The sequence below is a fragment of the Lactuca saligna genome, chromosome 1 (genome assembly GCF_052625555.1).
Source record: "Lactuca saligna cultivar CGN05327 chromosome 1, ASM5262555v1, whole genome shotgun sequence".
Taxonomy (NCBI): Eukaryota; Viridiplantae; Streptophyta; class Magnoliopsida; order Asterales; family Asteraceae; genus Lactuca; species Lactuca saligna.
The window spans coordinates 49,036,693-49,052,254 of record NC_136417.1 but is presented as its reverse complement, the minus strand read 5'-3'; the positions used below and the strand labels follow the sequence as shown (position 1 = coordinate 49,052,254).

At 34.4% G+C, this 15,562-nt stretch overlaps 1 protein-coding gene across 1 annotated transcript; it reads left to right on the top strand.

Annotated features, from left to right (window-relative positions):
- Positions 1-13,349: 13,349 nt before the first annotated feature.
- Positions 13,350-14,897, top strand: LOC145035757 (secoisolariciresinol dehydrogenase-like). The gene is made up of 2 exons (XM_078984260.1): positions 13,350-13,473; positions 13,967-14,897. The coding sequence occupies exons 1-2, from the start codon at positions 13,454-13,456 to the stop codon at positions 14,754-14,756; spliced, it is 810 nt and encodes a 269-aa protein (XP_078840386.1). The 5' UTR covers positions 13,350-13,453; the 3' UTR covers positions 14,757-14,897.
- The last annotated feature ends 665 nt before the right edge of the window (positions 14,898-15,562 follow it).

Sequence of the window (15,562 nt, the reverse complement as noted above, 5' to 3'; positions counted from 1 at the left end):
TTCTATAACTGCCAAAAGTGAGTAACAATTAATTCTAAAATACATGCGTATTACAAATTGTTAGCTTTTAGTTTTGACTTTGTTGGATGTGTATAGAATCAATGTAATTTTTTTTTTCCTAAATATAAAAATTAGTAATATAATTCATTTATTTATTTATTTCAAAAAAAGAAAAAAGAAAATATAAAGGTTATAAATAAGAATAAAACACAATAGTCTATGTCTTTAATTAAGACATCTCATCCTCTCTTAGCTGTCCATCATAAATGTTTTCTGTAATTATTTTATTAATATCCTATATTCTCAATAAAAATTCAAAATTTTCCATGATAATACGTTTTCTTTCAATAAGTCTAATAAGTCTAGTCAATTGTTTTTTTCCTAATGATATCTAATATATTTGAATCAATTTGATTTTTTTAATAATGTTAAATGCATGTCTTTATTTATATAAGTACGTAGATCTACACATAAAAATAAATTATATTTTTACTTAGATGTTGATTTTTAATTAAATTATATATAAAAATAAATTGATTTTACTTGATTTTTAATTAAGCTTATGTAACTTCCAATTTAAAAGTATGAATTCAAAGCGCATTTATTTTTTTAATAACGTTAGGAGTCTTCTCAAAGCATTCGAACTTTGGTTCATGTACCGGTTTGTTGCTTGATTCTTCTACGTTTTTCCTTTCTTTTTATGGAACACTCACTTTAGATCTTCAAATGGTGGTGTCAAAGGAAAATTTGATCCACGATTCATATACCAATTGTAATAAAAAAAAACGTAAAAAGAACAAAAACGAAAAAAGTTACAGAACAAGCACAATGTCGTGGTATAGCAGAAGTGCGGTGTGATGAGCTTTATAAATAAGAAAAATTGTAAGACAATAAACTTTGAATGGAACTAATTCCAAACAAAGGGTCGATAACAATAGTAGAAAATAAACAAACAAATTATTGGAACCGCTCCCTGGCAACGGCGCCAAAACATGATATGTAATTTATATACTAATTTTTTTTAGAACGGCAATTTATATACTAGTTTTAACCAACTAATTTAACTAATTATTACGCCTAAGACAGTGTACCTAATCATAAATAGGATAGCACAAATAGGCGTGTATCCAACATAGGTAACAAAATTACTAAATAATTTTATATACTAAAGTTACCTAAACAACTATTTAATTAAAAAGGGGTTTTTTCGACTAGAAACTTAAACATTTAATTAAAAAGAACACAACTAGAAAACACAATAAAAACTAGGAAAACAAAAGACGATTTTTTTTACCAAGATAATTAAGAGACTTTTGTTTATATTCGATATACTTGCTTTCTTGGTTGATTTAATGAAAATGCAATGAATTAATGCTTCATTGATTACCAATTCCTATGTTGACTAGATTAATGTTCACTAACCTAATCCTTTAGAAAGTAAGTTGATTCATACATTGATCAAGCTGATAAACTAACAACTTTACTACGTTCGGTTCGAGTTATGTGACACTTATAATCAATTGATCTTATTAGGTTAATTAAATCAATACAGTATATGATTGGCCTTCATGTATTATCTCCTACATTCACTTACACACTTTTCTATTTAACCATAGGTTTTTGGTGAAAACACTAGTCTTACAATTTTGCAAATCACAAGATCATAAGATTCAAGTCAATTAAAACTGATAGGTCATATAAACTTAATTAAACTCTACAATAAACAGAAAATTAGTTATCATAAACATAGACAAGTTCTTTAATACGCTAACATAAGAAGTAATCAACTTAGCATAAGCCAATCCATAAATGAACTCATAAATAAACATGTAATCTAGTCTACAAAAGTTATGGTGTTTAGCCCATATCTTCAGCAAAAAAACATGTAAAAACAAGATCAACTTTGGAAGACATGATCAAATCAAACTAAAACAAGTAAAAAGGAGTAATGTTGCTTTATATCTCTCAAAAATCAAGCTACCAATCCAATTCTGAACTTCAAAGCCTTCAATGTTCGTCTCTAATATCTATAAGTCGATAATAGCCCCCATCATCCATCCACTTTGAGAGAATCGATCTATTTATAATTTTCCAAAATTTGGTGAACCAAGGCGCGATTAATGGCCACCACAATGTGGTTTGATGTAAAAATCGTGTATCCAACAAGTCATAGATTTATCGGGAATCTTCACTTCACCACAACATAGAGATGTTCAACACGTTATGGTTCTTTAATTTTTCTTCTTCTTTTTGTCTTAATCCAAATTCCTAGCTTCCAGCTTCCAATTTCCTTCCTTTTGGAACCAAGCATGTCTTTTCCTGCTAATACACAAAACATAGCAAATTAAGTATGTTTTTTCCTTAGCAATGAGTATAATTAAGGCTAAAATATTAAGGTATAACCTTAAAATTTATATATAGATATGTACATATCAGAAATCAAAATCAAATCCCCTCAATACTCTGTATGAAATGGAAGATTATACATGAAGAGTTATCCAGCACCATGGACGAAATGCATCACGAAAGAAGAGGGAGAGTTGATTCTAGAGGAAACACATGTTGGAGAGGCAGTGCTCACGAAGGAGCCATAGCCCTTGCCGGGAAGATATTCTGGATAGGAGTTTAGTGGCCTAACATCTATAAAGATGTCACGGAAGTAACAAGGAAATGCAAATAATATCAAACATTCACACCAATACACATTCTTCCATCAACTCATCTGAATAGCATGTCTAGCCGATGGACTTTCCATAAGTGGATAATTGACATTGTGGGACCCTTCCCAGAAGCTTCGGAAAAAATTCAAGTTCCTAATTATAGTTATATACTACTTCACAAAGTGGCATCAATCAATGGACGAAGTGTCATAATGTTCATTTGGAAAAATATCTTTAACAGATTTTGTGCACCAAGGACACTAGTCAATACACCGAGCTGAAATTTGCTGAAATTCCTTTCAGAAGCTAGTGTGAAGAATACAACATAAACCAATATTTCACATCGATATCTTATCCATAATCAAATTGCAAGACATAAATTTTAAACAAAACCATAGACTCAGGATTTAAGATAAGATAAGATTAGGAAATAAGGGTTGTTGTGTGAATGAACTGCCCACTGTACTATGGTCATATCAAACCACACCACGTGTCGAAACACAAGAAACACCACTTAGCCTACCCTATAACATGGAAGCTATACTACCGCAAGAACTCATGATGGACATACCCTACACCACTTTCTTCGATGATACACAAAACGATCAAGATCTTCGAATCAACATAGATTTGGTCAAAGAAAGATGCAAAGTAGCAGCACTCTGCCAGGCATCCTACAAACCTAACATCGAAAAGTACAACAACAAGACAGTCAATGAATGAGAATTTAAGGTATGGGACCTGGTCCTATGGAAAATTGAAGCTAGATTTGTACAGCCTAGTGAAAATTTTTTCCCTACATGGAAAGGACCCTACAAAGTCATGAAAGCACATAGGAAAGGATCATACATCCTAGAAACACCTATAGGGTGAACCATACCAAAAACTTGGAACATAAAGAACTTGAAGTGTTCCAGTACTGAAGAACACGACCTTTGGAAACCCCAATGCACTTGCTATGAAGTTATGAATACGTACTTTTTATGGCACTTTTTCCTTTGAATAAAACATGCAATCAAGGAGGCGTTAATCATCCGCTCCTTATATTATGCAACCATAGCAAACTTTTATGTCTTTAATTTGAATGCACAATATCGAAATCACATGTGTTGAACAACCACAATCGGTTCCAAACACCATGGATTTGACCTACTTATACTCTGATGGCCAATACCTTGACCCAATTTCCATTAAATGAAAATCAGATCCAAAGCCCCTAGCTTTGACCTTCCTCTATTCTGATGGGTAATGACTAAACTTAATTTTCTAATAAACGGTAATCGGTCCCAAAGCCCTGGCTTTAACCTGCATGGATTCTAATGGCTAATGCCTCGATCCAATTTTCCATTAAACATCAATCCTTTACAAAGCTCATGGTTTTAGACTTATTCATAAATTGATAAGAACTTCATAAAGAAAACTCTTTATGTCAAAAAAACAAAGCAACAAATCAGAAAACAAGCCCAAAAACATTAGCGTACAGAAGCACGTTCAAAACACCCGTGGAAAACATGTCTGATTAGCCAAATTAAATTACACAAAAAAGATTGGGAAAGAAAAGTCATAGCAACATAGGGCTTACATCCAAAAATACAAGATTAAGAAGAACCAATATCATTGCGAGGCAACACCAACTGCCTTAGCTCCAAAATGCTCAACTCAAACAACTTGAACAATGAGGCATGATCCAATAATGCAAAAGATTCCAAGGCTTCCTCCATAACAAAATTATGATCTACACTATCACTACAACCATCCTCCAAACTTTTACCAACGTAAACCAGCTCCCTTGCTTCGCTTAGACCAATGACCTTCGCAACAGCTAAACATGTATCACGAGTCACACCATAAGCAAATTCCAAACTCTCTGGAACCTTGTCCACTAATCTAGAAAACCCCTATTTCATCACCTACTGCAATTCATGTTCAACCTCCTCCAAAGCACAAGCTTTCGCAACAATCATCTAATCCTTCTCAGTAGCATCCTTCTCAAAACTTTCTAGCTGAATTCCAAGACCTTTTTTCCTATTTTAATTGACCAACAACTACACTTTGGGCCAATTTATCCCTCTCGAAAAGACCCACTTTGTTACATCCCTATTTTCACGGCAGAAAACACCGATTTAATTATGCTTATTTCATTTCAGAGTATGTTTTTTTATAGAATTATAATACGAGATTTTTTCCCAATAATGTGATAATATTATTACCAAGCATTTCCGAATAAATGTTTTTCAATAATAACTTCAGGATGTCATTGTCAATATAGAAACATAAGCATAACGAAATTATTACAAGCTTTTCAACATATTATTATACTATGGCCTACAAACTCCTTAAATCACTGAACATCCTTGGGCCTTTGTACCGCTAGTTGTGATACAAAGAAACTGACTAGGTCAGGCTTAAGAGCCTGGTGAGCACATAATGTTTTCAACACACAATAATTAAGTTCTTTAATTATATATTTCACATCAAATAATTCACTAGATTAGTCGTTCCCATTATTCTCACATATTGATCCGAATATACTGATCTCAAGGGACCAATCGTAAGAATCATCATCATCAACGCTTAGACAATACTTGTCGGGGGATTCTTTTAATAATAAATTTCAATAAGGAAACCACGGTCGCGGGGGGGGGGGGGGGGGGGGGGCGTTAGAGTACATCAATGAAATTATAGTTAACTAACACCTACAATTTTCCAACTTGCTAGTGTTTCCAATGGACTGTCTAGAATAGTCCATTGTCGTAATCTATACCCTGCTAGAGGACTGGTTCATCAGTAGTCAAGTCCTTTTATCATCATCTCATTATTTTCATCACCCATTACTACCCAACATATTTTATATAAATAAATAATAAAATACATATATGATTAACCGTGTAAAATCATATAATTTATCTAACACAAATATCGAGCAATTTATATAATAATCACACATAACATTTCATCATCTAGATGCTTTATATCTATGTGCAAGCTAAAAGTTACTATGCACTCACTTGTTAAAGTGGATGACTGGAATTTTGGGGAGCGCTTCATTTAAACACTTAGCTTTTCCTTTGATGTGACCTAGGTTCAATTATCACTAAGTCTTAGTTTATTATTTCTTATAACTAATTAGTAGTCTAGACTCCTCAATAATCTCACTATCTACATCAAGATCTATCAAGTAACGACCAACCATGTAGGATCATATCGGAGGTATGGTCCATTTGGTATACAAAGTATACTATTTGGAAAACTCCCTTTAAACACCTCACTAAATCTAGCTTATACCTCATCCCTATAAGTAGATAAATCAGTAATGTGACATTGGAACCAATGACAAAACTTATTTATAAACTCATAACAACAACTAGGAATTTAAATATAATTATACTTAAAACAATATAGAGTGTAAAAAATTCTGGAAATTAAACTGGCAGAGCACCTATTCAATGGCTACTACTTATCGGGCACTCATAGATCATAGGGCTTCACTGGAATACTAATTCTAAGGAAAATTTGGGGATAAATTTGAATGAAATTAAGAGAGAAATCGTGTAGAAGGTGTGGAGCAAGAAGATAAATGTTGTAGTTATTTATAACTGAAAAAGGAAATGTGTGCCACACACTATGTCTCGACGTGTCGCGCATCATGTCGGAAGGTTGGGGCCATGTGTCAGGATCTGGTGGGTTGTAGGTGCGTGCAGTGCTTTTGATTGGTGCGCGCAACTACCCACGGAAAAATTTGAATTCTTAGAAAATTCGTAAAAAATTCATACGACCTCCGTTTTAGACGAATTTTATATCCATTCGTAGCTATCGACGAGATCTATTAAAGTACGTTAAACATCCATAATTCTCTCTTCCGATGTCCATTTCCGATTGTCTTTATATCGTAGGAATCATATTAACGAGATATTTGATCCTTGTTTACATTGTTTCAGCTAAAAATCAATCGATCTAAAATTTGATTTTTGTGCTAACATAGTTATGCTCAAATATTAAAAAAATCATAACTTCCTCTCATGAAGTAAGATTTAGACATTCTTAATATGCACGCTCTCGGTTTTATGATTACTAAAACTTTCATTTAGGTCAGGGTATCATCAGGCGAGGGTGAAAGAGAAGGACGTGGAAGAGAGCGCGTTTCAGACTCGTTATGGTCATTACGAGTTCGTGGTGATGCCATTTGGGCTTATCAATACATGTAGTGTTTATGGACTTGATGAATCGAGTATGCAGGCTGATGCTCGATCGACAAATTATTGTTTTTATTGGTGATATCTTGGTATATTCCAAGACCAGAGAGCAACACGAGGAACACCTTCAGTAGCTTTTGGGAGTATTGAGGCAGGAACGACTGTATGCCAAGTTCTCAAAGTGTGAGTTTTTGTTACGAGAGGTCCAGTTCATGGGGTATATCGTTAACTAGAATAGGATTTTGGTCGATTTGGCCAAGATTGAGGTTGTGATGCAGTAGGAGGTTCCAACGTCTCCCTCAGAGATCAAGAGTTTCTTGGGTTGCGCACGATATAATCGGAGATTTATCTAGGATTTCTCCAATATTGTTTTACATCTCTCTCGTCTGATGAGGAAGGGCGTAGATTTCTTTTGGGCCCGGAGTGATAAACAACATTGGATACACTGCGATAGAGGCTATGTGAGACCCCGGTGTTGACCCTCTCAGAGGGTGTCGAGGATTTCGTTGTATTTTGTGATGCATCCATCACTGATTTGGGGGTGATTCTTATCTAGAGAGGGCGAGTGGTTGCGTATGCTTCTCGGTAGTTGAAGCCGCATGTGGAATGATATCATACCCACAATATAGAGTTGGGGCGGTAGCGTTTTCCCTCAATATTTGGCGGCACTACTTGTATGGGGGTCAAATGTACTATTTATACGGATCACAAGAGTTTATGATATCTTATGAACCAGTCATACCTGAACATGAGGCAACGCATGTGGCTTGATGTGGTCAACGATTATGACTGCGAGATTCTTCACCATCCGGGTAATGTGAAAAGTGGTCGCGGATGCTTTGAGCCGCAAGTTGGCCGCATCTTCAGCTGGGGATATGTGTATCAGGATATCCATTGATTCCCCACATTTGTATTTCATCAGAGGGGCATAGGTAGAAAGGGTTAAGAATGAGAATTGGAAATATGAGAGGATCAGGGGCGAGATCGACATATTTGTCACTGATAGTTAAGGAACGTTTGCCCGGTGCGGTTGGGTATGGGTTCCGATTTCTGGTGGGATCAGGCAGACGGTTTTCTATGAGGCACATAATTCTCGCTAGTCGATACACTCGGGATCCACCAATATATATCAGAATTTGAGACTAAGTTACTGGTGGTCGTGTATGAAGAGGGAGATGGCTTGGTATGCTAAGAGGTGATTGACCTGTAGGATGGTTAATGCCGAGCATCAGAGGCTGCATGACAAGCGACAACCTTTGGAGGTTCCCATGTGGAAGTGAGAGCAAATCACCATGGATTTTATCACCACGCTACCGAAGATTTCCAAGGGATTTGATGCTATTCGGTTCATCATGGATCGACTGACCAAGAACGCCCAGTTTTTGGCCATCCAGGAGAGTTCCTCGGACAAGAAATTAGCCGATGTGTATGTTCGGGAGATTGTTGCTCGTTATTGGGTTCTGGTGTTGATTGTATCAGATCGAGATCTTCGGTTCACTTCCCGATTCTGGCAGAAGTTCCACAAGGAACTCGGTACGAGGCTACATTTTAGTACTGGTTATCATCCGCAAACTGATAGTCAGAGCGTGTGGACCATCAAGACACTTGAGGATATGTTACGGACTTGTGTCATAGATGTTGGTGGGATTTGGGATTCCTACATACCTTTTGCGGAGTTTTCCTATAATAACAAATATCATTCCAGCTTTGGTGTCCCGCCTTTTGAGCTCCTATATGATCGGAGATGTCGTACCCCAGTTTGTTAAGGGGGGGGGGGGGGGAAGTTGGTTACAGAGTCATAAGAAAGACCAAAGTAGTCCTCCATACCATGGAGCTTATCTAGCAGATCAAACAGAGATTGCAGACCGCTCAGAGTTGATAGAAGCGTTATACCGACTGGTGCTGGTCACAGTTGGAGTTTCAGGTCGGCGATATGGTAATACTGAAGGTATCACCCTGGAATAGTGTGATACGCTTTATGAAGAGGAAGAAATTGGGTCTTGGGTATATTATATCATTCCGTGTGATCTCCAGGGTAGACATGGTGGCCTACCGGATGGATTTGTCGAGTTAGCTCAGTCAGATCCACAACACTTTCCATTTTTCATAGTTGCAGAAGTGTGTTTTAGACAATAAGGCAGTGGTTCCTTTGGATGATATTCAGGTGGATGAACAACTGGACTATATTGAGAGGCTAGTAGTGCTAGTGGAGAGAAAGATGAAGGTCCTACAAAAAAATGAGATACCTTTGGTAAAGGTTCAGTGGCAACATTGGAGAGGCTTCGAGTGGACATGGGAGCTAGAGCCGGAGATGCGAGAGCATTATCTAGATTTATTCGCAATAGCTGACTTTGAGGACGAAGTCTAGTTCATGTGGGGGAGAATTGTAACATCCCGATGTTGAGGTATTTTTAATTTTAACTCCATGTATGAAAGAATATTGCATTTTGACCCTTAGGTTGGACAAAGTTTGCAAGAATGGACCATAGTGGCATTCTGGAGATTTTAGCCAAAGGCCTAGTATATTGGGCGTACGTTATGTACGCGGAGCGTACTAGGGATAGACTTAGTACACTAAGCTTACACCGCCTACGAAGGGCGCACATAAAGAAACCTCAATCCTTAATTTTTAGGGATTGGTCCATATATAAGCATCATTGTCCCCTTATTTCTCATTCCCTTATCAGCTTCCATATAAGAAAATGTCCCTCTAGCAAACCCTAAGTGAGAAGATTGCATTTTGAGCTCATTTGTGTGCTTTGGTGGTGTTCTTGAAGAAGAAGAACTTGGTACAAGGACTTTGGAGCTTAGAAGTAACTTGGATCAAAGATTTTTTCCTTGCTAGCAACCTCGAGGAGGTAAAAAGTTCATAACTTTATCATCTTATCTTGTAGATCTATCTATTTGTTCATTTAGAGCATTTTTGGTCCCAAAAATGGCGATTCTTGAGCATGGCATGCTCTTAATCGAATAAGTAGTCCTTTCAGACCTAATGAGGTGTCTTGAGTCATAAAAATGTGGTCTTGATGCTTAGTTTTTTCCCATGCATGCTCTACAACGCCTTAAGGTGTTAAGAAGTTGGGATTTTGTGTATTAATCACTTAATAGGCATGCAAATTCATAAAGTTGGAAACCTTAGGATTCTTAATGAAATTTTGGCATTGGATCTGAACTTTGGACGTGAGCGCTTAATGCATTGAGCACTTATTGAGGAAAGGAAATTATGTGTATACGTCGTGCGTACCCTAGCATACGCCTCGTGTATGTGGTCAACCTCTCGACTGCGGTCAAAGCCCGAGTACTCCCTACATACCTCCAAAGTACGCCCTGCGTACCTCCAGAGTACGCCCCGCGATGAGCCCTGAGTTGACTCGACTGGGTTGACTCGGTTGACTTGTTGATTTTGACCAATGTTATTTTGGGAAAATGTTATTAATTTGGAATAGGAAATGTTTTGATATTTAGGATTTGGGTTGAGCCGATTTTCGGAGCTGGGAGTTATTCAGACAAAATTCAGACTGTAATGTGAGTCTTCCTCACTGTACCCGTGGGTCGAATGCACCAAGGTCAGCCCACTAGATTATTTATCCTGGTCAGGATAGTGATATGATAGATATAGCTGTTCAGTAGATCCGCATGATTATCTGTATTTACTAGCTCTGTGTTTATGTTTGTTTATTGCATATGTCAACATGTTGGGTTGGGTTAAGGTGGTCCTACTTTGTGTTGTAGGCCAAGACACACGTGAACGACCAAATAGGCTGTAGGCCTGACAAGGCTCTCCATTTAGGCCAGCTGCTCGTGGAGTAGTTCGGATATATTGTAGGCCTGCGAGGCAATCCAGTCATACCGAAGGCTCGTGGAGCGGTCTAGATAGGCTGTTAGCCCTACAAGGCAGTCCAGTCAGACTGGCTGCTCATACTGTATGCTTGTTTGTTGTGGTGTATTGGTGCATTGGAGGAACTCACTAAGTTTTGACTTATAACTTTAGTTTATGTTTCCAGATATTTTCGAGGATCGTGGGAAGACGAAAGTCTGATCACACACAGTTTCCAGTTTTTATGTCTTCTGGTCTTGAAAAAACTTTGATTTGAAATAATGCTTTTGAAATAATTACTCTTTTTGTAAACAATATTGATTCATGATTGGTTTTAAAATTTTTAAATTTATTGTGATTTTTGGAGTGTTACAATTTTTTACATTTATTCATTTATATTTGTTTTTATGTATAAGTTTCTATTAAATATGTTAGTATTAGAAATTGATTTTTCTTTAGAGATTTGTTTTCTATTATTTTACCTATATTACATTTTTATAAGTTTTTTAACAAATTTTTGGTTTTTATGAAGTTAGTTTTTTTAGGAACTTGTTTACAAATATATATATATATATATATATATATATATATATATATATATATATATATATATATATATATATATATCTTTACTACTTATAAAAGAAATCTAACTATTTCTATAAATAGATTGAATATAATAATATTATTTTTTAAGACGTCCAAACTATTAAGCTTGAAGTACAACCCATTTATAATATAATAATATTAAAACTTTAACCTTATCCTTTATTCCCTAAAAATATTGTATCAAATTAATAGAAAAATTAATTTGCAAATTGAACCCGTCAATCTCAACACTTCAGCCATTTGAAGCGGTCAATGTCAACAATTTATAGAGGATCTTTTTTCTTACATTGGTAACAAGTCATCTCATAATATTTATCTTCGTAATCCCTTCAAAGTAAGAAATATACGCACACTCTCTCGAAGAACCCTAACCAGTAACCAAGACAGTATAACCACCACCACCACAGCCGCTCTGCCTCTTTCCGCCTTCAACCAACCACTATCACGACTACCGTCATTCCTCTCACCCACGGCATGAACTTTCTTTTGGAACATAACATTTTTCTTTAAAAAAATATCGTTGAAAGAAACTATTTGTCCCCGCTGCTGTGCGCGGGTAACGGCTAGTATATATTTATATATATATATATATATATATATATATATATATATATATATATATATATATATATATATATATATATATATATATATATATATATATATATATATGTGATTTCTCCATTTAAGAAATTAGTGTATTATAGTTTTTTTTTTTTAAATCTTTTTCTCATTTTCATTTACATTAAGATTGTAAAGATATACAAAAAAAATCATTTTTTAAAAATATCTCGTCATAACATTATTGTTAATTATTGTTTTTATTAGTAGATTAATTATGACTGTTATATAAAATTTGGTGGTGGTTGATACATAAAAAAATATATATATTATTATAAGGAGTTTATTTATATTTCACTTTATTTTAAGAGACCGGACACATTAAAAGATAAGCAGTTTTCTTATTACAGAAGGCAAACATGTGGTCTATCTTTTTTTCTGTGATCCACATATTTAAAAAAACAAACATCACCTATTATTTATAGAGGTTTGTTATAAGTTTTAAAGGTAATTAAACACTTCAAATAATGAAATCCTTTCGGAAGTTAAAAAATTATGCTAAATAAAATGTTCCGATAAGTTCATAAATCAACTTTGTGATTTTTAGTTAAACATTGAATGAAAAGGCAATCATAAATAACTAAAACAGATATTTTACATCCTTTATAAAAATATATAATTTTGAGTAACAAGTACATCTGATGTTTGATGACATCTACTTATTTGTTTTTTTAATTTATAATATATTATCTGTTTGTTATTAAAAACAAATAAAACAAGTATTAAGTAATTGAAAGGTTTTATATTAATTAATTTATGAGAGTAAATAAATTTAAAATTTAGGGAGAATTTCATATATACCCCTCTTAAACTTCAAAATATCATATTTACCCAACTTAATTTCTTAATATCATATTTACCCTTCATAAACCTTCAAAATATTATATTTGCCAAAATCCTTTTTTATAATATTTTTAATATTTTATAATCATTTTTTATACTTTAGAACTATTATAATAATTATGAAATTTAACCATATTACCCTGACATCTATGATAATGGAATGTGAACTTCTAAGTTGTTGGAATATCGACCTCTTAACAGACAAAAAGATTAATTTTCAACCCTTTCTATAAAATGTATATTTTGATAGTTTAGTTTTTGTTGTTGTTGATTGTTATTATGTTCTAAATGGAGGATATTTTAGATATTACCATTGATATTTTGATATTTAAAAAGTGCATATACGATATTTTGATATTTAAGAAGGACATATATGATATTTTGATGTTTAAAAAGGACATATATGATATTTTGAAATTTTATGAAGGGTAAATATGATATTTAGAAATTTTATGAAGGGTAAATATGATATTTAAAAATTAAATTGGGTAAATATTATATTTTGATGTTTAAGAAGGATATATATATGAAATTCTTCCTAAAATTTAAATTGATATAATTAAAAATATATATATTTATCTCATATCATATGAGATGGACGATCCATATAAACCCTGACCTATATTCATCCTTCCACATAACTCTCCACTCTCCACTTGGTTTTCCGTTGTAGCCACTTCCTATCCTTGGTGTTTTTCATAGCCAAATTAATGACAACAACTACAAGCAGGTTTGTCTCCTTATCGTGCGCTTTTATAGTTTCGTGCGTATACGTATTTTAACAGAAAAATCATTAATTTAGGCAACACAAAAGAATGAATAAAGGTATTTTGGAAGAAAAAAAAAACATCGTTTGCTTATTTTTATAACCTGTAAAATTCGTTTTGAAATTTTCATAAAACTTGATGAGATTCCAAAGAAAAATCAAGTATCGTCGTTGTATGAAAAGCTGGTCGTTTTTTCTTTATACATCACCATACCATCTGGATATTCAAAATTCTATTTTATTATGTTTGGATAATCTTGGGATTCAAACAAAGTTATTAGAAACGCTACAAGACACTTAACTAATTGCTCTTGAGTTAATCGGAATACTATTTTACTAATTATTCTTGAGTTTAATCGGAATACCATATTAGATCTAGAATATTGTACGAATTACAACCAATTTACTTGAAGAAAAATCAAGTAACATAATTATGGCTTTAATACAATTCTTGTAGGATAGCAGGGAAGGTAGCCTTGATAACAGGTGCTGCAAGCGGAATTGGGGAGTGTACTGCGAAACTCTTCGCTGAACATGGAGCGAAAGTAGTCATCGCAGACATTCAAGACCAACTTGGTCAATCGGTTTGTGAGAAAATTGGCACATCAAACTCGATATATGTCCATTGTGATGTAACCAACGAAGAAGATGTCAAAAACGCAGTAGATACTGCAGTTTCCACTTATGGAAAACTTGACATCATGTTTTGTAATGCTGGGATAGCAGATGATCCTAACAAACCAGGAATCATGAACACTGAAAAAACAGACTTCGAGCAAGTGATTAGTGTCAATATCACAGGCGTCTTTCTAGGCATGAAACATGCAGCTAGAGTAATGGTTCCAAGGAAAATGGGGTCAATAATATCAACGGCTAGTGTTGCTTCAAGACTCGGTGGTGTAACCCCACATGCTTACACTTGTACAAAGCATGCTATAGTGGGTTTGACAAAGAATTTGGCTGTAGAGCTTGGACAATTTGGCATTCGAGTCAATTGCCTTTCGCCTCATGCAATGGTCACACCACTAGCCACGAGTTTCTTTGGGTTTGAAGGAGAAGAGTTTGAGAAGTATGTGAATGAACGAGGAAACCTTAAGGGTGTGACGTTGAAAACAGATGATGTTGCTCAGGCAGCCCTGTTTCTAGCGAGTGATGAAGCTAAATATATTAGTGGACATAATCTGTTTATTGATGGTGGATTTAGCATCACTAATCCATCATTGAACATGATTAAATACCCTAGTTAGAATCTTTGAATTGGAAATGTCATATTATTAGTGTTATTAGTGTGTATGTAATAAGACAAAGGTACAATATGCAAGGTCTTTTACATTTGTACCATATATATATTGTATGAGTTTGTAATGTAAAATAAGTCGTTTTTATTACTTCTTAGTTCTTAAAAATAATGACCTGAATTTATAGGCTCTTCTAAGTTCTACCCGAGGTCTTTCCCTTCGTGTGTAACGTGTTTTCTAATCACTAACACAAAATAGATCTAGTTTTGTAGAAGTAAGAATGGACAAATCCTTTTGTTAGAGAAATGTAATAAAACTGAGATAGCAAATCTGGGATTGAAGTGCCTTCCGTGAATCTCTGTTTATGTCCTTTTTATTAGCAACTGGTTGACGCTTCTGTATCTTGAAGAAGATGAGAGGCGGTAGTGCAGGTTTTACCTTGAGGTGTGTTTTACAGCATATAGATATGTTTTGCAATTCAACTGGAACATCACGCAGCAAGAAATAGATAAATTTATGTTTGTGGACATTAATGCAGTTAAAATTAATCTTTTTGTCTTTTTCAAAATTCATCGCATCATTATCAATATTTGGTACCCAATTAACTGGAAATCTTCTTTGCTCTTACTCTGTATACCATGTTATCTACATATACCATCACATATGGGAAATTATAATTGAAGTGATAGCTAGATATGGTAATACATATTCTATCACAACTACGACAATCTTCTGGTCTTCATCAAAATAAAGGTAAACCTCATGTATTTGTGATTTTTTTTTAAGGGAGAATCACACAAATACCCAACGAACTT